Raw genomic sequence first — 21,692 nt, 5'->3', positions numbered from 1 at the left:
TCATGCCTCAGTTTCCTCCTCCGTGAAATGGGCTGCGGTCGCAGTACCTGCTTCCCAGGGTCGGGGCCGGTCAGACGTGCCAGGCGTTTAGACCCGTGCCGGCACCGGAGTTAACTGTGCCCTCTGCGTCGGCCCTTCCCCCCTGCTGTCATCTCACCCCACCGTGGGCTCCGAGGGACGGCCCAGAGCGGACTCCAGAAGGAGGGTGGGGCTCGGGGAGGCCAGCGAACCTGTCCAGACTCACCGGGGCCGGAAGGGAGGAGCAGGGCCTCTCTGGGCACATGACTCGTGTACCTGCGCGTGGCCCAGCCCCGGCCGCACCCGCTGCCCACGCACAGTCACAGGGCACGTTTGTGGAGACCTAGGAAGGTTGTTTGGTTAATGATTATGGTTTTACGTGGTGACTTACGGAACACCTGAGACCTCTGCGTGTGAATAAAGAAAGGGCTGGTGTTCCGAGCCTCTGCTAGGCCTCTCTGGCTGTGCAGGGAGCTTGCTCGGGGGTCCCCGAGGAAGCTGGCATCCGGCCCTCTCTCTGCGTGGCTCCAGCCCCTTGCCCGTGGCCGTGGGCCAGGCGGACAGGTGGCCTTTGCCCGCGCTGCTTCCCGGACCCCGTGGAGCCGAGTGGAGACGTTGGTGGGCTGGCAGACCCCGTGTTTGCTCCTGACGCGCCAAGCAGGTGCCTGCAGCCGAGTCCGCGGCGCTCCCAGCTCCAGGCCTCCTGCCCAAGCACTGCCGCCTGTGGTTACTTTTCCAACCCGAGTGCTTCCTCTTTAATTCTTGCCGTGAATGTTTTTAGAGGCAGATTTTCAGATTTACGGAAAAGTTGCGAGAATAACACAAAGAATTCCGGGATGCATTTCTCCCAGTTCCCGAGTGTGAACGTTTCACTCGTCCGCTCTGTTCCTCCTCCCCCTCTCCCCCTCTCCCCCTGTCCCTCTCCCTCTGCACTTTCCCTGAGCTGTTTCAGAGAGATGCCCCTTTACCTCGAAATACTTCCGTGTTCGGTTCTTCCAGACGAGACAATCTGTCTTCCCGACAACTTGTCAAAATCAGGAAATTAATTCTCGAAATTCTCAAGAGAGAGTCTGGGATCACACACCGTGTTCAGTTGTCAGACTGGTTTCGTTTCCTTTAACCTGGAACCGTTCCTGAGTGTTTGGAGTTCATGACTTTGACCTTTGGGAGAAGACAGGCTGGTTATCCTGTGGGATGTCCCTCAATGTGGGTTTGTCTGACGCTTCCTCCCCATTACGTACTTTTGGCAGGAACATCCCAGAAGTGACCTTCTGTCCTTCTTTGTGCGTTGTATCCGGAGGCCCTTGGGGTCAGTGTGTTCCATGTCTGGTGATACTCACCTCCATCTCTGGGGTAAGGAGGGATCTCTGTCCTAAAGCTACTACTTTTCCAATTCGCCCTTGGTAAGTTTCTTGCGGGGAGATAGTCTGAGACCATGTGGACGCCTCTCACTCCTCCAGCGTCCACTGTCGGTCTTAGCGGCCCTTGTTGACTCTGGCCAAAGGAGGATTGATTCCATCATTCCTTTTGCATTCGTCGATTGGTTTTCCGCTGTAAGGACAAGCTGTCTCTTCTTCCCCGTTTGTTTGTTTATGTCCGTGTGGGCTCATGGATTCTTACCCGATTCAGTAGGTTGTGATCCGGTGCCGTCATTATGTTTTTGGTTGCCCCAGCGGTCCCAAATTTATCCAGAGGAAGAGCCCCTCGAGGTGGCTCATTGTGTCCTTTGGCATGTCCTCACCGTTCCGTGCGTGCTTCCTAACTTTGGGACACAGTGGGTGTCCCAGGCCCGTCCTGTGCTCTCCCTGCCCCTCCTCTGGGGTTGACCACTTCTCCACGGAGCCTTGTTCTTCTTGTGGACAGTGCCGTTCAGAAACCAAGATCTGAGTGTTTCCTGTGCTCATTGTCAATGGGGTGTCTGTGCTTCTCGGCCCTCTCGTTGGCCAAAGCTGGGAATAATTACCCATGTGCGTGTATTGGCGTTCCTGTGATATGTACGTGTATATCACACACACAGACATTTCTGCTTCTGGCATACGCACATATCCACGCCGGTGCCCGGGGGTTCACGTTGAGATTTCCAGGCCCAGTGCCCCCCCACAGGCTCCTTGCTGTCTTCTGCGTTCCTGTGTTATAACCCCCTCTCTGTCAGCAAGAACTCGGCCTCATCACCAGCTGTAAAAGAAGCCTGTGGAGCAGAAGTTGATAATTTGTTGGATCTTTTATTTCCAAGGCATATGGTTGCAAAATTGTGGTTTTTTGAAAATGTTTGTTTATTTTGAGAGGGAGAGAGAGAGCACGAGTGGGGAGGGTCAGAGAGGGAGAGAGAGAAAATCCCAAGCAGGTTCTGCACCGTCAGCACAGAGCCTGACGTGGGGCACGAACCCATGAACCGTGAGATTATGACCTGAGCTGAAGTCGGACACTTAACCCACTGAGCCACCCAGGCGCCCCTTAAATTTTTTTTTTTTAATGTTTGTTTTTGAGAGAGAGAGAGAGAGAGACAGACAGACAGACATAGTGCAAGTTAGGGAGGGGCAGAGAGAGAGGGAGACACAGAATCTGAAGCAGGCTCCAGGCTCCGAGCTGTCAGCTCAGAGCCAGACGCGGGGCTCGAACCCACGAACCGCGAGATCGTGACCTGAGCCGAAACCAATAGTTGGACATTTAACTGACTGAACCACCCAGGCGCCCCCAAAATTGTGTTTAAAAGTGGCCTGGGTTAGTCTTCCTTTTTTCTTTACTGTGGTTCTATTATTTACCTGAGATCTGGCTTGTATTTATTTGTAGTATTTGTTAGAGAATTCCTCCCCCTCCCCAACTCTTGTTGATTTCATTCATTCATCCACTCATTCATTCATCCAGGAGGCGGGACATTAGCAGGACTGTGCAGAAAGACGTCTGGAGACAGATGCCACCCCTCCTTGCAGGGAATGATCTCAGTCGTCTCCGGCTTATCCTTCCACTGCCCCTCAAAAGAGCAGACGTGTGTGTCGTCTCCTATCCCCGCCTTTTTCACGTTAAGTGTGGCACAGTAAACTTGAACTCTGTGCTTTTCACTGAAGGGCGTATCCTGGAAGCCTCTTCACCTGGCCATGGCGACGTCCTCTTCTGCGCAGCCACGTGGTGTCCACCGTGGGGCGCTGCACGGTTATTTCAGCCTCCCCTGTGTCTGGGCGTTTAGGTTGTTTCCGGTGTCTTACAGTTGTAAACGGTGCTGCAGCGAAAGCCCTGGCGTGTAGGTACTTTTGTATTCGTGGGAGAGCATCTTCGGGGTGAATTTCTAGCAGCGAGATCGCTGGGCCAGAAGTGAAGCGTAGATGTGTTTCGTCAGCTTCTGCCCAGTTCGCTTCCAGAGGGTGGTATGGGTTTACTCCCATCGGCCCTGTGGGATGACAGGTCTGGTCCCCCCAGCCTTACCAGCAGGATGTGCCGTGTGGTTTTAATTAGCATTTCGGGAATGATGAGGGAGGCTGAGCAGTATTTAATATGTCAGAGACCGTTTTTACATCTTTTCTGTGAACTGCCTGTTCATACTTTTAACCCCTTTTTAAAATGTTTTAAATTTTTATTCATTTATTTTTAATGTTTGTTTATTTCGGAGACAGAGGGAGACAGAGCATGAGTGGGGGAGGGGCAGAGAGAGAGGGAGACACAGAATCCGAAGCAGGCTCCGGGCTCTGAGCTGTCAGCACAGAGCCCGACATGAGTCTCGAACTCGTCCAGTGTGAGATCATGTCCGAGCCGAAGTCGGACGCTCGACCAGCTGAGCCACCCAGGTGTACCTTTTCCACCCCTTTTTAAATGGGATTTCTTGCTTTTCCTCCCTTGTAAAACTCTCACGTACATTAGGGAGGTTAGCCATGTGCCCTTTGTGGTATTTTTATAAATATTTGTTCTGAGTTTCACCAGTTGCATTTTGACTTTTTATTTTTTTATTAAAAAATTTTTTTTTAATGTTTATATATTTTTGAGAGAGAGAGAGACAGAGCGTGAGCAGGGGAGGGGCAGAGAGAGAGCGGGAGACACAGAATCGGAAGCAGGCTCCAGGCTCCCGGCTCCCAGCTGTCAGCACAGAGCCTGACGCGGGGCTCGAACTCACAAACCGTGAGATCGTGGCCTGAGCCAAAAAGTTGGACGCTTAACTGACTGAGTCCCTCAGGTGCCCCTTTTTAATTAAAAAAAAAAAAAAATTTAATGTTTATTTATTTTTGAGAGAGACAGAGACGAAATGTGAGTGGGTTAGGGGCACAGAGAGAGCACGCGTTTTGACCTTTTAATGGGGGGTTTTTTGTTTTTGTTTATTTGCCCTGAAGCAGTATGTGTGTTTTGAAATAATTTTTGATATAGTAGAGTTTATGGATCTTTCTTTTTCTATCGTGTCTGGATTTGGAGTCCTAATTGGAAAGGCTTTTCGGTGCTGAGTTGGAGGGGGACTCCGCGTGTTTTTTTCCAGCACTCGTGTGGTCACCTGCTTTTCATGCAGACCCCTCATCCATTGGGATGTACGGTCTGACTGCCTTTTTCCTAAAGGGCTGCCCAGTTGACCCAGCACCTTTGATTGAAAGTCCCTCCTTACCCAGTGCTTCGAGATGTTACTCTTGTCTCCCTGATCTGTGGCCCCTAGCTGCCGGAGGAGGTCACCGTTGAGAAAGACACGTACGAGCACGCTCACTCCTTTCCAACATGTGAAGTGCGTGCCGTGGGTCCCGCAGAACAGGGCCGATCACCTCCAGGCATCTCACAGCTCGGGGCACCGGGCCAGAAACTTCCCAGGCCCTGGCGCTCCCTCAGAAGTCTGTATTTAGCAACCCCCCCCCCCCCCCGCCAGGTGCCAAGGTGTTGGCCACCTTTCATGCTCCAGACCCTGCAGAGGAGGGTCCTGTAGAGGCGTCTGGGCGGACGGGGAGGCCGTGTGTCCTGAACTTAAAGGCAGCTGGCTGGTAGGAGGTGGGCGTCTTCTAAAAAAGAGGTGTGGCCAGGTTCCCCTTCAGAGACCCCCCGCGTGGCCACCGGGAGCACAGGTCGGTGAGGGTGTCTTGCCACCCCACGTGTCATCAGATCTGCCTGCTTTCCCCGAGGGAGCCTCTGTTTTCCTTTTTTTAAAGTTTATTTTGAGAGAGAGCGAGAGCGCATGGGAGAGGGGCAGAGAGAGAGAGGGAGAGAGAGAGTCCCAAGCAGGCTCGAGCCTGATTGTCAGCACAGAGCCTGACTCGGGGCTCGAACCCCAGACAGCGAGATCATGCCCTGAGCCGAAATCAAGAGTCGGATGCTTTTTGTGTTTTTGGAAATAAATACTATTTTGTAAAAATGTTTATTTTTGAGAGAGAGAGCACAAGCAGGAAAGGGGCAGAGAGAAGTGGGGGCAGAGATCCAGCACTGACAGCAGAAAGCCCAATGTGGAGCTCGAACCCACAAATCATGAGATTATGACCTGAGCTGAAGTTGACGCTTAATGACTGAGCCACCCAGGTGCCCCAGGCTGAGTGAGCCCGTAACAACTGCCATTTGTGTGCCAGGGACTCCTTTAAGTGCTTATGTCGGTTGCCTTATTTAAGCCCCCACAACTGCACGAGTAGGGCATTAACACGGTGACCCCACTTTACAGATGAGGAAACTGAGGCCCAGTTAGGAACTTGCCCCAGCTCACATGACTGGAGCTTGACCCAGGCCTCTGGAGCCTGTGGTTGTCCCCACGACACCACCATGCTCTCCAGGGAGAAAGTTTGTGAAAACAGAGGACATAGTGTGAAAAGTGTCATCATTTCAGGAACAGGCCCCGACTGCCCTGTTACCACTTTCTCTGGGGTTTTGGCCTCCTTTTTCCTCCCTTGCTCTGTGGCTGTGGTGTTGGTGTCGCGTCTAGAAACCATTGCCTAATCCGTGGTCACAGAGATTAATTCATGTGTCGTCTTCTAAGCGTTTTATAGATTGAGCTCTTGCGTTTCGACCTAGGATCCATTTTGAGGTGAGTTTTGCATGTGGTGTGAGGTAGGGGTTCACCTTCATTCTTTCTCGCACGGGTGTCCAGTTGTTGAAAAGAGTGTTCTTTCCCCTTCGACTGGTCTTGCAGCTCCTGGAAAATCAGCTGGCTTTACAAGTGCAGATTTATTTCCGGGGGCGGCTGGGTGCCTCAGTCGGTTGAGTGTCCGCCTCTCGACGGCTCAGGTCACGATCTCGCGGTTTATGAGATCAAGCCCCCATCGGGCTCTGGGCTGACCGCCCAGAGCCTGCTTTGGATCCTCTGTCCCCCTGTCTCTCTGCCCCTCCGCTGCTCATGCTCGAGCACTCTCTCTCTGTCGCACAAGAAATAAACAATTAAGACACAAGTGTGGATTTATTTCTGGACTGTTGATCTCTTGTGTCTGTCCTCGTGCTGGTGCCACACTGTCTAGTTTACTGTAAGTTTTGTCATCCTGAGTTGTGTCTGCTGTTGGGGGTGGGCAGTAAGGAAGGTAATGTGGTTCTTACGTCTCCACATAACGAGACCAGACCCTTCTTCGTCGGGATCCACACAGCCTGGGGTGCCCACCACGTCCCTGACTGAGCCATCACGACGTCCACAGTTGGGTTTCAGTGTCCCTCAGGATATGGAGGGTTTGGTGCGAAGCTGTGAGTAAGAGGGTCTTTGGCCAGTATGGAAAGATCGATGAGACATGTCACTTCCTGGCCTCTTGCAGACAGGAAGGAGCTGAAACTTGGGTTCGGCAGGCTGGGTCTTCTGTGGGTCCTGAAACTAGCTTGCAGTGTGGCGTCAGCTTGCTTTTCTTCGCTTATCGGTCTGGATCTTTTTACAGCCACTCTCTTCTTCCAGCTAAAACCTGCTGTGCAGCGAGCTTCAGAGGACAGAGGTAAAAGTTGGCTTTTTTTTTTTTTTTTGAGTTTTTATTTGGAAACAATTTTAGACGGATTGAAATGTTACAAAGACAGCATCGAGAGTTCTCGGGTACTTTTCAGCCACCTCCCCGCTGCTAGCATGGAACATAACTGCAGAATAACCCACACGAAGCAGGCAGCACAGAGCAAGAGTATTTACCAAACCACAGCCTTTATTTGGATTCCGCCAGCTGTCACACGCGTGTCCCCGTTCTGCCCCAGAGCCCCACCCGGGACCCTGTATTGCGTTTAGCCATCACACCTCCGGCTCTTCAGGGCTGGGACCGTTTCCGTCTTTGCTGATCTCTTGTGACCTCGATGCTTTTGGAGAACGCTGGTCGGGGATCCTGCCGGACATCCCTCAACTTGCCTCGTGCCCGGTGTTCTCTGGGGTTCGGATGCAGGTCACGCGGTGTGGGACACGCTGAGTTCTCTGCGCCGCCAGCTGCTGTGTCTCTTTGCCGGTGGGTGACGTCAGCCCCCATCCCACGGTTACGGTGGTGCCGCCGCCCGGGAGTCTGCAGGGAAAGGTGCTGCTTTTCCCTTCGGGACTTTGAGACTGTGCAGATGCCTTGTTTCCTCTCACACCTGTGCCCGTCCGTTGCAGCACCTGCTGGGCATCTCCCTGCGCTGGTTTTTACTGTGACTTCGTATTACTGTGGCTGCTTCTCCATCTGTGAATTGGAATTCTTTTGTGGAAGAGGGCGGCCCCTTCTCCCTCATTTATGGTATGTTTTGAATTTTGCGCCAGTGAAGATTTAGGAGCATTTATTCTGTCCTGTGCGTGGTAGTCTGGCACCGTCACCATTCTGTCGCCTCAGTTGCCCTTGGCTTTGGCCATCGGGCGCTCCTCGACTGGGGTCCTGTGTCCTTCCTTCGTGACCACACCCTCTAGGGAGGGTTGCCTTCCTTCCTGCTCCTCCGAAGTGCTGGAGATGCTCTCTCGGCTCACCTTGTATATTTCCTGCCTCAGCCCCGGAATGGGACGCCTCTCCACATTGAAGAATGGCATTTGAGAACGGTGAGCTGGGTGTCGGGGCCTCTCCTGTCAGTCGACAGAGCTTGGAAATGGGAATCCGAACCCACGCATGCCTCCGTGCGCGCCTGTGTTTATTTCTGCGTCCACCTGTCTGTATATGTACGTTTTTCAGAAAGCCGGAGTTCATACTGATCTGACGATAGTGTGTTCAGGTCGGTGGACCTTCTGAGGCTTTGGGGGTCTCCCTGCCTTGTGAGGGTCACGAATAGCCCCTGTAGGCTTGGGTGGAGAGCAGGGGATGCCAGGCCCCTTTTGAGGGCCACCTGGGGCTTGTGGCCATGGACGAGCAGGCAGAGTTGGGCGTCCGGTCCTCCTGGCCAGGTAGCTGAATGAGTAGGTGAGGGCTCCCTTCCCATCTGGCCCGGAGGCTGCCCAGTCAGCGCTCTGCCTCCCAAAACCCGGGCCCAGCTCCAGGGCACGAATGGGCAGTGTGGTCTGGTGTGGGCCAGCCCTCCAGACCTACCCTGAGGGTCAGCCCTGGACAGCTGAGAGCTGGTAGGACCAGGGGACTCAGGGGTTCCTTACCCAGCCAAGCAGGGGGTGCCCCAGAGAGGCCACCAGGTGGTGGCAGTCCCTAATGCCTCAGCCTTGAGGTGCAGCTGGCTCTTTCCCTGTTTCCTGCTGCTGCTGCTTCCTGGCCCCGCCTGCCTGCCCTTTGCAGGGTCGGGGTGGGGGTGAAGCGAACACCACCCAGCCTGCTGCTTCAGCCCCTGCATGCCCGCGCTCAGAGTAACGGCCTCTTCCAGTGGTCAGATTGTGCCTTTTTAAAGGAGGGATGGTCAGATGGTCCCCTTTTAGGGACATCGATGTCTGATGTCTCAGGTCGCCACTGCAGGCTCTTACCTTGTTGCAACCGGACTCCCTTCCCGGGTTCTATTCTTAGCGCCCCAGATTTCCCGGGGCCCACAGTGAGGTCAGCGGCTGGGCCAGGCCAGCCTGGGCAACAGGAAGCATCAAACCCAGCCTGCCTTGCCTGGGCCTTTCTGTTTTGTTTTTCTTTAAAAACGTTACTTAGACTTTATTTTTTTAAAGCATCTTGCTGGGACAGAGAAATTGAGAGTGCTCCCCGCACCCCACATGGTCTCCCCACTGGGACCTCCTCTCAGGCTGGAGCATTTGTTGCAGTTAATGAACCAATGTTGATACATTCTTAGTAAGTAAAGTCCGCACTCTGTTCAGCTCCATGCTCCGTGACAGTTTTGAGAGGCCCGGGCAGGGGTTTTCTAGAAGGCCCTTCCTTGGGTGCGTCTGCGGCTTTTCTCGTAGTGAGACTGGGGCGATGGGTTTAGGGAGGAGGACTCCCCGAGTGAAGCGCCCTCCCCCTGACACCACCCCGGGGGTGCGTGCTGTCACCGCGGTGTTGGCCTTGGTCCCCCGGCTGAGGTGGGCCGTCCAGTGTCTCCACTGTAAGCTCACTCCCTTCCCTGTTCCCATGCTGTCCTGTTTGGGAGGCTGTCACTGTGCCCAGCCCACGCTTCAGGGCCCTGAGGCCAGGCTCTGGCATCCCAGCACCTCCAGGGTGGCTGCTGGCCAGCCATGTGCGGGCGGGGGTGGGGGGTGGGTAGGGGACGCGGCCCCTGAAGGAGCAGTGGAGGCAGGTGGGCCTGGCCCCTTGGTCACTGTGGACATGGGTCAGGGTGGACAGAGGCTGTCTTTGGGCTGTGGCCACAGAACTGGGGCCCGACCCCGGCCTCCCAGCTTGGGGGTCAGTGCCGTTGTCCCCCAGAGCAGGAGGGTAGTAGGACCCATGGTCTTGGTGGCCCGGCAGCGCTGGGTCTGTCCAGCTCAGAACCACGGGCCCTGGTGGTCTCTGCCTTTCAGACCACGTGCTGGTGGGTGCGGCCCATGTCCAGCGTGGGAACAGCCTGTGCAGAGACCGTCAGGAGCGAGGAGGGAGACATGTGATCCCCTCGACACAGGAGCAAAAAAGCCCGAGGCCAGCAGCTCGCGGCCTAGAGTCCGCTCGGTCAGTGGAAGTGAAGAGATCTCTCCACGCCCCTGAAATCCGTGAAATGCACACAGAAGCCACCGTGTGAGTGTCCCTGTGCCGCTGTAACGGGGAACCACGCTTCGTGACTGAAAACCGCACACACCGATGCCCCCGATCGGGAGGCCAGGACGCGGGCACGGGTCTGACGGGGCTGCCGCCGAGGCGTGGGCAGGGCCGGCTCCGTCCGGTGGCTCCGGCGGGAGTCCGTTCTTTGCCTGTGCGGCTTCGAGGGGCACCACCTTCCTCCTTCCCAGTGTGACGGTGCGGCCTCTGCTCCTATTGTCGTGTCGCCTTCTCTGACCCTCCTGCTCCGCCCGTGACCCAGGGTCATCTTCCCGCCTGAAGGTCCTTAACCTGCAGAGTCCCCTCTGCTGCGGAAGGGAGCGGGGCCTCAGGTTGCAGGGATGAGGGCTTGAGGGCGTGGACATCCTGGGGGCTGCGCTCTGCCAGCCACACCTCCAGGGAGGGGTCCTCAGACTTGAGCCTTGCCTCCGGCAGGTGCTAGCGGGGCTGTGGAGGGGGGGAGGCAGCTGCGCGGGGCGCAGGCGCAGGCCGGGGAGGCCTCGGGAGTTTATTTACCTTGCCCAGAAGAGGGGCGCAGCCGAGGTCGGGCAGTCCCACAGCTTGACGCTTTCAACCGGGGGTCTGACCTGGGAGGAGACGGTGTGATCTGTTTAATGGGGTCGTGCTCAGGAATTTAAAAAACCCGACAAAAATAAGAGAAAACGTGGGAGCATCCGGGAGAGCTGATAGCCCGGGTTGTCCAAGGTGCCAGGGCTACACCGAAGGTTGGGAGTCTTGTCCTGTGTCCACTCAATAGTGTTGGGGTGTCTCTGTGCCCAGCGGTGCATTCACTGGCTCGGACCCTGCCCTCCGAGGGTCTTGGCCCCGTACAGCCCCTGCTCTGTCCTCTGCCTGTGCTCTCCGCCTGCCGGGGGTGTCATCACTGGTCGCCAGACATACGTGTTGTCCCTGTGACTCTCCTCCTTGGAGGGGTGCCTTTCTGACTGGGGGGCTTTGGAGGAGGCAGAACTTCTTATAAACCTCTGAGGAGCTGCCTGAATCTTAAGGTTTCCAGAAGCTCCTTTGGTTTAATTTGATTGTCTCATGGAGCCCTCACTTCATCAGCTACTGATTTTTAGGGGCCGAGCCTAAAACGGGCAGTTGTTGCAGGACTTCAATGGGGAAAGTGCTTACAGCTATGATTTTACTGTTCTTGCAAATTGGCAAGGATTTGGAAATGTCTGGGTAAAGGCAGTATCCTTGGGCTACACGCAGCTGTTAGGAGTAGAGTCTGGAATTGAGATTTAAGCATGCGATCCGTTTAGCTCATTGTGCTTTTATTTTGTGCACCGTAGGAACCATCACCCTTGCCGGGACCTGATAGAAACCCCTGCCAGCTACGGGGCACCTGTCGTCCGCGGCCTTGGCTCTCCAGTACGACCGGGACTCTGAAGTAAGTGCTCGGGCCCTAGGCCCAGGTGGCCACAGGAGAGCGAGGCACTGAAGGCCGCGGCTCCCCCCGGGGCAGCCCATCAGGCCTGCACGCACGCTGGGAGAAGGCGGCTGCTGTTTGGCCCTGAGTTCAGGGCTGTCCGGGGCCCGGGAGCCTTTGCACAGAGGAGCCCAGAACCCTCGGGGTGGCTCTGCTGGCCGCTCCTCCTCTAGTCCGGCGCTCACGTTTGCGCTCCCGTCCTTCGGCGTCCGAGTGACAGTGCTGCACCTCGCCATGGCGCATTTCGGGGGATGCGGGCATCGCCCCGCTTGAGCTGCCCCATCTGCGTCATGTGGATCAGGACCTGGCTCATCCGGGGGCACGTTCACCCCAAACCACTCCCTGCAGGAAATGGTGACCAGTCACAGTGGAGAAGTGGGGGGGGGTCTCTAAAAATGGAGAATTACTTTAAAATACCTTTTTTTTAATGTTTATTTATTTTTGAGAGAGAGGGAGAGAGGAGGGGGGGAAGGACAGAGAGAAAAGGAGAGAGAGAATCTGTGCTGTCCGTGCAGAGCCCGACGTGGGGCTCAAACTCCCCAACCGCAAGATCACGCCCTGAGCTGAAATCGAGAGTCGGGTGCCTAACTGACTAAGCCACCCAGGTGCCCCTTAAAATGCTGTTTTTAGAAAAAAACGTTTCTTGATTTATTTTGAGAGAGAGTGTGCACATACCTACATGTGCGAGACACAGAGGGAGAGAGAGAATCCCAAGCGGGCTCCTCACTGTCAGCACAGAGCCTGACATGGGGCTCGATCCCACAAACTGTGAGCTCATGAGCTGAACCGAAATCAGTAGTCAGATGCCTAATGACGGAGCTACCCAGGTGCCCCTTTAAAATACCTTTTGGGCTGTTGTATACCTAGGTGGCTCCGTCGGTTAAGTGTCCAACTTGGACACAGGTCACGATCCCGCTGTTTGTGGGTTCGAGCCCCACGTCAGGCTCTGTGCCAACAGCTTGGAGCCTGGAGCCTGCTTCCGATTCTGGGTCTCCCTCTCTCTCTGCCCCTCCCCCACTCACACTGTCTGTCTGTCTCTCTCCTCCCCCTCTCTCAAGAAATACATAAACATTAAAAAATTACGAATACAATACGATAAAATACCTTGAAAAGAATCGCATTGCCCAGCTGCTGCGGGTGTTCACTCCGGGCATTCTGCCTCCTCCTGTACTTTTCTAATAAACCCGGGACAGAGGGTTTTAAAGAGGCGGCCTCAGATGGTGGGCCAGTGGTGGGCTCATAAGAGATTGAACAACCTCATCATCTCCCGGCTCACATCTACAGAGCGGGTGTGGCCTGTGAGGGGTGACTGGCGGCAGGGGGTTGGCCAGTGTAGGGCGAACAGTCCTGTGTGCTCCTGGCCATCCCACGGTGGCTTTCCCTGGTGCCCCGAGAATGGCTACCTCGTGTTCAGTGTTGGGCTCCCAGGCCGTGTAGCTAATTGGGCCAAGCGTGGTCTGGAGTGTGGCTTTTTTTGCTCTGTCGTGATTTAGGAAATCAGGGAGGTGGGCAGTGGAACTCAGGTCCCCCGTAGGAGAGGTGAAGAAAAGGTTTTGTTGCTTAAGGGGTGGACTTCAGGCATCTGGGGGTGGGGTCAGCTAACCGGTCGGTGGACCGATCTGGCCCTCTGCCTGTTTTTGCAAGTAAAGTTTTATCGGCACGCAGAGTGCGGCGTGCCTGGACAGATCGCCTCTGTCAGCTCGAGCTCGAGAATGGAGAGTCGGGCTCGAGGATGTAGGTGGGAATATTTACCGTGTGATCCTGTACAGAAAAGGTGTGTCGGCCTTGGTCTGGGTTAGTTTGTCGCTTGCCGGGGCCGGATGGGCCAGGCCTTCGTGGACGGGTTCGGAAGCGATCTCCTCTGTGTCTCCGACGGCATTGCTTTCACTCTTAAAGCTTGTGCTTTGTCGGAAGACGGCCACATCTCCAAAACGTGGCCATCTCTTTGTACCCAGATCAGTGGGGCATGTTCTGTGTGCGTACCTCGTTCCGTGCGATTAGATTAACCTTTAGTGGTCCCTCGCTGCGGTCATCCTGACCTGCCCTCTCCCTCGATCAGCCCATTTTGTAGCTGAAGAAACTGAGCGCCACGACTGAAAAGGTTCTCTGGCAGAGGGGGAGACGTGAATTTAGACTCCTGGTTCCTTCTTCCAAAAGGCCTGGGGCGTTCAGGGAGATTAGAATCCTTGAGAGAAAGCAGACCAGTTCCCTGTGGTCTGGCAGGTCCCCAGCAGGCTACCTTGGGCTTTGCAAAAATTCGTCCTTAGGGAGACAGAATTCGCATACCGTAACAGTCACCCTTTAAAGTGTACGGTACAGGGATTTTTATTTAAATTTTTAAATTTTATTATATATTTTTAGATGTTACTTATTTTTGAGAGAGAGCACAAGTGGGGGAGTGGCTGAGAGAAGGGGCAACTCAGCATCCGAAGCAGACTCCAGGCTCTGAGCCGTCAGCACAGAGCCTGACGTGGGGCTCGAACCCATGAGACCTGAGATCATGACCTGAGCCGAAGTCAGACACTTAACTGCCTGAGCCACCCAGGCGCCCCAGTACAGTGATTTTTTAGTATGTATGCAGAGCTATGCAACCATCTGATTCTAGGGCGTTGTATCCCCCCAGAAAGAAACCCCTCCTATAATGTAAACCCGTGCGTGAAGCAGTCACTGTCCCTCCCCCTCCCCTGGCCCCCACGAGTCCCCTTCCTGTCCCTGGATGGGCCCGTTCTGGATGTCTCACCCACGCGGACTCACACCCCGCTTGGCCTCTCAGGTCTGGTTCCCTCCCTGAGCGTCGCGTGTCTGGGGTCCGTCCTTGGGGGAGGGGGGGGCTCGCTCCGGCTCCTGGCTGATCGCGTTCCCACGCGTGGGGGACACACCGTGTGTAGCCGTTCATCAGTCGATGGGTATTTTGGTTCTTTCCCCTTTGGGGGTGTTACGAAGGATGCTGCTGTGAACGTTCACTACAGGTTTCTGTGCCGACGTCTGTTTTGTTTTTCTTGGGTAGACACTGGGCGTGGGGTTGCTGGGTCACATGGTCCCAGCCCTTGTGTCACCTTTTCAGTTACTGCCACGCTGCATTCCACAGTGGCCGTGCCACTTCCCATCTCCCCCCCCCCCCCCCCCCCCAGCCGTGCGCAAGAGCTCCTCTTGGGACAGCCGCCACCATACCCGGGCCTGCTAGCGCCACTGTGAACTTGCAGGCCGAGGTTGTTGGCGGGGGTCGCCTGCACAGCCCCCGCCGCTGGCTGTCCCTGGGGATCTTAACCCTGCAGTGTAAGGGCGGCTCTTTCTGCTCCGTGGCCCCGGGCCGCTGTCCACGTCTGCTTAGGTTCGGGGACAACAGGGCCTGTGGACCACCGTTGGTAGCCCGGTCCCGTTTCCGACGTTCTAGAAACTGTGCTCCTGTCTGGGTGAACGTAGGCGGATGTGCTGGTCTTCCCGAGATGTGCCCCACAGCAGAAAGCGCCCAGGTTGGGGGGACGCGGGGACTGTTTCTTTCTTTGCACGATGGACTTTTCACACGGCACCTGAGCGGCCTGAGTAGTGCCTCCCGAAGGCGCACGCGGCCCGCTCGCGGGAGCCTGGCAGTGTGTGTGCTCCCCCGCGTGGTAAGAGGGACTTGCTTGGCAGACGGGGTTACCTGAAGGCCCCCGAGATGGGAGATGTTAACTGGATTATCTGGGGTCCCGGTGCCAACACCAGGGTCGTTGTACGAGGGGGGCCGGAGGGCCGGAGGCAGAGCCGTGGGCGGACCCTGTGCCACTGGCTGTGAGGGTGGAGGACGGGCCGCCGGCCAGGGATGCGCTGCTCCTGGAAGCCGGAAAAGGCAGGGAACTCCAGAGGGGATGCCCCGGCCTCCTGGCGTCCTGCCTCTGGGAGGCGCTCTGCCTGCTCGGTCCCCTTCTGTCTCTGTGGCCATCTCGGACGGGCCGTGTCTGTGGCACCAAGGCCGATCGAGTCTGGGATCCTCTGTGGAGTCCGTGTCGTCCCGGGCTGTGCCCAGCACTTCTGCCCGCTGTCCGCCCTGGTCAGCCGTCCTCCTGGGCCCCATGCTCCCGCCGGCCAGTGCTCTCCTGCTGCTTGGAGGCACGTAGAGCCCTCCCCACGTGTGGTGCCGTGGGCCCGAGGGCAGGCAGGGTGAGGGTTCTGTGACACGGGGGTCGGCCGGGTCCCCAGCTTGCGGGCTCTGTGAGGTCAGGGATCGTGTCCGTGCCTCGCGGAGAACCTGGGGCCTAGTTGACGCTCCCCGAGGAGGAGGAGGAGGATGTGGAGGACTTTCTAGTCTCTCTTCCTTGCCGGACCCTGACCACACGCACAGGCACCTGGCCCTCTCTGCAGCCGCTTGTGGGACACAGTGACACAGCACCGGGCCCACACGGGGGACCAGATGAGGGGGGTTGTGGGGGCTCTTGTGTCACCTCTGCGGTAGGTTCCCCCTCGAGTCCTGGTGACGCAGAGGCCCCTCCTGGGGAGCGATCGCGCTCCAGGGCCTGACTGCCGTCGCCCCCTTTCGGGAGCTGTCCTCTGCCAGCAGGAGCCGTGCCGAGGTGGGGGCAGGCTGGCTGGGGGGGTCACTGGGCGTTTCATCCGATGGCCAGACCTCCTGGCCCGAAGCCTGGCAGGGGCAGGTAGAGGTGAGGGGTTGGGGGGAGAGAGGCCCCTTTGGGGCAGGGGATGGGCCTCCCCGAGAAGGACTGGGGTTCCCAGGGAACTTTCAGACATCATGTTCATGGAGCCCCAGCTACTTCCCAAGACAAGGGTAGTTAAGTATTTCTCAAGGTTATATTTCCTCACAGTTAACCTTCATTGTAAGGTCACATTTGCTCAGAGGACATACTTTCAGGCATGTTACATATCACAACCTCAGAGGTGCAGATTCCCCCCATCCACATCCTGGAAAACGTCTGCCATCCGACCTCATAACCCGTCAGGGTCAGTCTCTGAGCCCTTCAGTCAGAAAACCTGAGGCTGCGTCCTGGGCCGGAGCAATCCTCTCTCCCCTCTGGTTCCGGTTTGCGGATTGCTCACTGGCTGTGGGGGCCCCACCCCTCACGTGTTTGTTCCCACTCTGCGGGGAGGCTTCCGGGGCTCAGTGCGCCCCTTTATCAGGATCCAGGGGGCTCTGTCCTGGGGCTGGATTCCAGATGTGGGGACAGCCTTCTGCTCCTGACCAGGTGGCAGCTGGGGCGGGGCGGGGGGGGGGCGGGGGGGGGTGGGGGTTGCGGGCGGATGAGGGCGCCAGGCCGTGTAGGGCCCGTGGTGGCCGAGGACTCCTCGGGGTCGGCCGGTGTCTCCCCCCACAGCTCACGAGTCCCTGCGTTGAAAGACCCCTGGGTGGGGTGCCAGGCCTTCCCCGGGCCCAGGTGACCGTGACTCAGAGAATGGCCCCGACCCAAACAGGCAGCCCTGGGCAGCCCTGCCCAACGTCGCCCTCTTGCGACACATCCCTGGGCTGACGATGCTTGTTCCTCTTCCGGGTGTGGGGAGGAGCTACCTGGGGTTGCCCCCGACAGCCGGGCGCTGCCCTTACGTACTGCGATCGTACTGCGATCGTTGGTCCCGGGTGGCCGGGAGGGCATCAGGCCAGGAAGGCCCGCGGCATGCGGGGTCCCGAGCAAATGACTTGAAAGACGTTAATAACTTGACGGAGATAAACTTCACGTACTCGGAATTTGCCCATGGGAGCGTGTGTCCCCGCGGTGGTCGGCATATGTGCCTCTCTGCTCTGGGCCTCGCGGTGAGGACACTCTCCTTTCTGTGAGAGGTCAGGCGGGTCGCAGCCAGGGAACCCACCAGGAGGCTCGGGGCCGCCCTGCCTGCTAGGGAAAAAAACCCGGTGCACAGCCCAGCTGGCTCTGGCTTCACGGTGTCGCCCTGCCTCTGCACGGGTGGCGGGGCCTGGCTCGGGTCTGGGGGGGCCGCCGGGACGGGAGGCGGGCGCCCCCTGCCTGCTGAGCGTGCGGCCAGAAGTCGGGCTGTGCTTGGACGGGCGGAGGGGACGGGGGTTCCAGGGTGTCCCTCCTGTGAGGTGGCCGTGGCTCCCACAGCCGAGGGAGCCTCACGGGGGGTGGGGGTGTCACACGAGTGGAAATCCTGAGGGATTCGCGGTGACTTGATTCTCTCCCACGCCTGGGAGGCCACACTTCTGGGTGAGTCTCACAGGCAGAAATCAAGCCGTCGGCAGGTGGCTCCTTCAGGAGACGTCGGGGCAGAAGTGATTTTCTTTCCTGTTTTTTAAAAACTTATTTTAACGTACTTTAATTAATTAATTAATTTTTAAGGGAATGATTCTTTTTTTTTTTTTTTTTTTTTTAACGAAAATACTCGCTGTCAAATTGGTTTCCATACAGCAACACCCAGGGCTCATCCCAACAGGTGCCCGCCTCCATGCCCACCACCCACCCTCCCCTCCCCCCAACCCCATCAACCCCCGGTTCTCTGTATTTAAGCGTCTCTAACGGTTTGCCTCCCTCCCTCTCTGTTTGTACCTATTTTTTCCTCTCCCCTCCCCTTCCCCATGGTCTTCTGTCAAGTTTCTCAAGATCCACATAGGAGTGAAAACATATGGTATCTGTCCTTTCCGGACCGACTTATCTCACTCAGCATAATACCCTCTGGTTCCATCCACGTTGCTGCAAATGGCAGGATTTCATTCTTTCTCATTGCCAAGTAGTATTCCCTTGTATCTGTAAACCACATCTTCTTTATCCGTTCGTCAGTTGATGGACATTTAGGCTCTTTGCATAATCTGGCTATTGTTGAAAGCGCTGCTATAAAGTTTAATTTTTTTTAAGATTAGTTATTTTTGAGAGAGAGAGGGAGAGACAGAGTGTGAGCAGGGGAGGGGCAGACAGAGAGGGAGACACAGAATGTGAAGCAGGCTCCGGGCTCCGAGCTGTCACCACAGGGCCCGACGCGGGGCTCGAACTCACGGACTGTGAGATCGTGACCTGAGCCGAAGTCGGACGCTTAACCTACTGAGCCACCCAGATACCCACTGCCCCCCCCCGCCCCCGGAAGTGATTTTCTTGATCTGGTTCAGCTTCAGAGGACTGGGTGCTTTCCCTGGCGCGGGCCCTTCTTTGGATCCATGCAGCCTCTGCCCCTGCATTGTCTCTTCTCTCATGAGGATCCAGGACCATCCCCAGGTCAGGCTCTGTAGTGTCCCTTTTGTGGTGGAAGGGGACACAGTCCTGGTCCCGGGGACTAGGACGTGGCCGTTTGGGGGGCATTCTGCTGCCCACCACAATCTTACCCAAACCTCTCCCACCGGCCTCACCCCCCCACCTTCTGCTGGCCGGGCCAGTGGTCTTCCCTGCCCTTGGTTCCTCCTTCCCCACCCATGCCTCTGCCCTTGAAATCATCCAGCCCCCTCGACTCTACTGTTGTCCCTGGCTCTGCCTTGTCTGCCGGCTTCCATGCTGGCCCCCTGCAGCCGGGCCTGACTGTAGTGCCTGTCGGGCCCAGGATGAAGTGAGACCCTTAGGCCTCTCGGTCTAAAATGGAAGAATTTCGGGCACTTGGGTGGCTCAGTCAGTTAAGCATCTGACTCTTGCTCTCAACTCGGGTCACCATCTCACCATTCATGAGTTTGAGCCCCACATCGGGCTGATGGTGGCAGGGTCGGCTTGGGATTCTCTCTCTTCCTCTCTCTCTCTGACCCTGCCCTGCCCTGCTCTCTCTCTCAATAAGTAAACTTTAAAAAAATGTAAAATGGAATAATTTCAAGTGGGCAACGGCCAAGTGTTAAACCCGGGCCAGGGGTGACTGCCTGGGTCTTGAGCCCACGAGGCCGGCCTTGGCTGTAGTCCATTTCCCACGGCCAGAGAGGGCTTTCTCAGGATGTTAATGGGGTCTTTAACCCCTTAGTGCCCTTGCCCTAAACTCCCAGGGGCTTCCCGGTCAACCCAACATAGCATGCGCCCCACCACGTGGCCCTCCCGGCTCGCCGTCCACTCACCTTTTCCCTGCCATCGCCAAGATTCTTCCCTCTGCCTGGAATTTTCTCTCGCCCCTGACCTCCGTGTGATTTGCACCCTGATTGAATTGGACATTCGGTTTCGGCCAGACAGACCCCCGCCTCCCGGTGCTGTCCTGTCACACGCTGGCTTTGTCTTCAGAGTCCTCGCTCACCAGTCTGTGCTGTTGTCTGTCTGTCCCTGACTCGGCCACTTCCAGCTCCAGGACCTAAAACCACCTGTTCCCCGGTCGGCCAAGGAGGATGCCCGGCGCCCGGGCCCCAGTGGCAGGCGGGTGGCCCCGGGCCGCGTCCGTGAGGGCCGTACAGAGTGAGTGGAAACATGACAGCTTCGTGCCTTTGGAGCTGATGAGCATGAGAAGTTTTGTGTGGTTTTGTGAGCATGGAAGGGAAGCAAATCCGAAGACGGCTGCAAGTCAGATCCCCTCCCTGCCCCATGTCCCTCAGAGGAACGGCCCTCCGTGTCCCGGCACGGGAGACCGGGACAAGGGGGTCCCCATCGAGGGGCGTGCCCGGCCGCGGCCCAGGCCAGCAAGGCAGGTGTGTGAGCCCTGACGGGAAACAGCGTGAGAAGGGCCCGGCGGGCAGCGAGCGGTCGCGCTTGCCACGCCCGTTTGATTTTAACAAAGCGTCTTGAAGTGTCACCGGTATCATGACCGCACCCCCAGACGAACCGCTGTTCCCTCGTGCCGCCTGACATCCAGCCCTGGTCCGGATTTCCGCACTGATCCCCGGACGTCTTCCCGAAGCCTGGCTCCTCCGTCACGGCATGCCGACGTCTCTGAGCCCGTTGCAGTGGTTTCTCCAAGGGCAGAACTTTCCTCCCCTTTCCTTCTTGCCACCCTCCGCTTGCCTCTACTTTATTTTTAGTGGGGGTTAGTAACAGCCTTATTGAGCCGTAATTCACACATAAAGCGCACCCACTTAGAGCATACAGTTCCATGGTTTCTACCGTATTCAGAGTTGTGTGACCATCACCAGGCCACAATAATTCCAGAACATTCCATCGCCCCAGAAAAGAAGCCCCATCCCCATCAACAGTCATCCCACCCCCTCCACGGGCCCCCGAAACCCATTAATCTGCTCCCTGTCCGTGGAGGAGCCTGTTCTGGATGTTTCACGCACGTGGACCCACACCCCACGTGGCCTCTCATGTCCGGTTCCCTCCCTGAGCGTCGTGTGTTCGGGGTCCGTCCGCGGAGCACTGGGTGTCGGCGCGTCGCTCCTGCTCGCGGCCGAGGGACGTGCTGTGCGCGGGGGACACGTTGTGCGTATCTGTGCAACGGTCAGCGGGCACTTGTGTGGTTTCCACCTTCTGGCCAATGTGAGTAACGCTGCTCTGAACACGGGTGTGAGAGTTTTTGCGTGGACACGCGTTTTCCCGTCCCCTGGGCATACGTCTATGAGCAGAATTGCTGGGTCACCTGGGAAATTCTACGGTCACTTGTTGAGGAACCGCCGGACTTTTCCACGGCGGCTGCCCCGCTTTCCGTTCCCACCAGCCGTGTGTCGGAGTTCTGCTTTGTCCACCCCCTCGCCAACACTTGTTATCGTCCGTCCTTTTTCTCACGGCCGTCCTGGTGGGGGTGTAGCATGTCTCGCTATGGTTTTGGTTTACGTTTCCCTGATGGCTAATCATGCTGAGCAGCGTTTCATGGGATCGTTGGCTGTGCGTGTATTTTCTTTGAAGAAATGTCCTTTGTGCATTTTTTTACTGGGCTGTGTCTTTTTAGTGTTTCATTGTCAGCGTGCCTGCTTTTCAGCTTGGTGCCGACTTGTAAAGAGTCCACCGCTCTTTCTGGACCGTTCTGCAAGTTCCCTCAGGGTGGTCCGTCCCCCTCCCCCCCGGCCCATGTTTCCAATAAACTGGAAGGTTGGCCCAGGGCTGCTGTTCGGTGAGATTCCTTTTCCGTTTCGTAAGTACGTACACGTATGATTTTTATTTGCCTGCCTTCAAAGAACGTGTCAAGGGTATGGAGTGTTGGGATTAGAGACCGTTTTAATTTTCCTCTTTATATTTACCTACTCAAAACCTTCATTTCGAAAGGCACAAATAAGACAGAAGAAAAATCACACGTAATCCACCGCTGGGCTGAATCGAGAGGACAGTGGTGGTTGGAGTAGGGTGTGCCGAAAACCCGCCTGCCGTCTTGTCATCTGCTTTTTCCGCCTCCCGGACGGGAAGCTCGTCTCCACGTCGTGATTTCCAAAGCGCGAGGGAGCTCGTGCGGGCAGGACCCGAGGCGGCCCCCGCTCTGCCCGGGGCAGGCCGGTCGCGGCGAGATGGCGGGCG

The 21,692-nt window shown here is 56.8% G+C and overlaps 1 protein-coding gene and 1 long non-coding RNA gene across 7 annotated transcripts in view; one reads left to right on the top strand and one right to left on the bottom strand.

The window, feature by feature from the left end:
- Positions 1-21,692, top strand: part of UHRF1 (ubiquitin like with PHD and ring finger domains 1) — a 174,016-nt gene that overhangs the window by 64,588 nt on the left and 87,736 nt on the right. For all 6 annotated transcript variants that reach the window (XM_053220051.1, XM_053220052.1, XM_053220053.1 and 3 more), the window contains exon 17: positions 11,282-11,379. In XM_053220051.1, coding sequence (XP_053076026.1) covers positions 11,282-11,379 — 98 coding nt within the window. The remainder of the gene's footprint in view (positions 1-11,281; positions 11,380-21,692) is intronic.
- LOC113596354 (uncharacterized) lies at positions 8,560-14,248 on the bottom strand. The gene is made up of 3 exons (XR_008297338.1): positions 14,173-14,248; positions 13,171-13,524; positions 8,560-11,760 (listed from the first exon to the last, which is right to left on the bottom strand). It is a non-coding gene; the product is annotated as an uncharacterized LOC113596354 (long non-coding RNA).

The sequence above is a fragment of the Acinonyx jubatus genome, chromosome A2 (assembly GCF_027475565.1).
Source record: "Acinonyx jubatus isolate Ajub_Pintada_27869175 chromosome A2, VMU_Ajub_asm_v1.0, whole genome shotgun sequence".
Classification (NCBI taxonomy): Eukaryota; Metazoa; Chordata; class Mammalia; order Carnivora; family Felidae; genus Acinonyx; species Acinonyx jubatus.
This window is presented reverse-complemented; position numbering and strand designations above follow the sequence as displayed.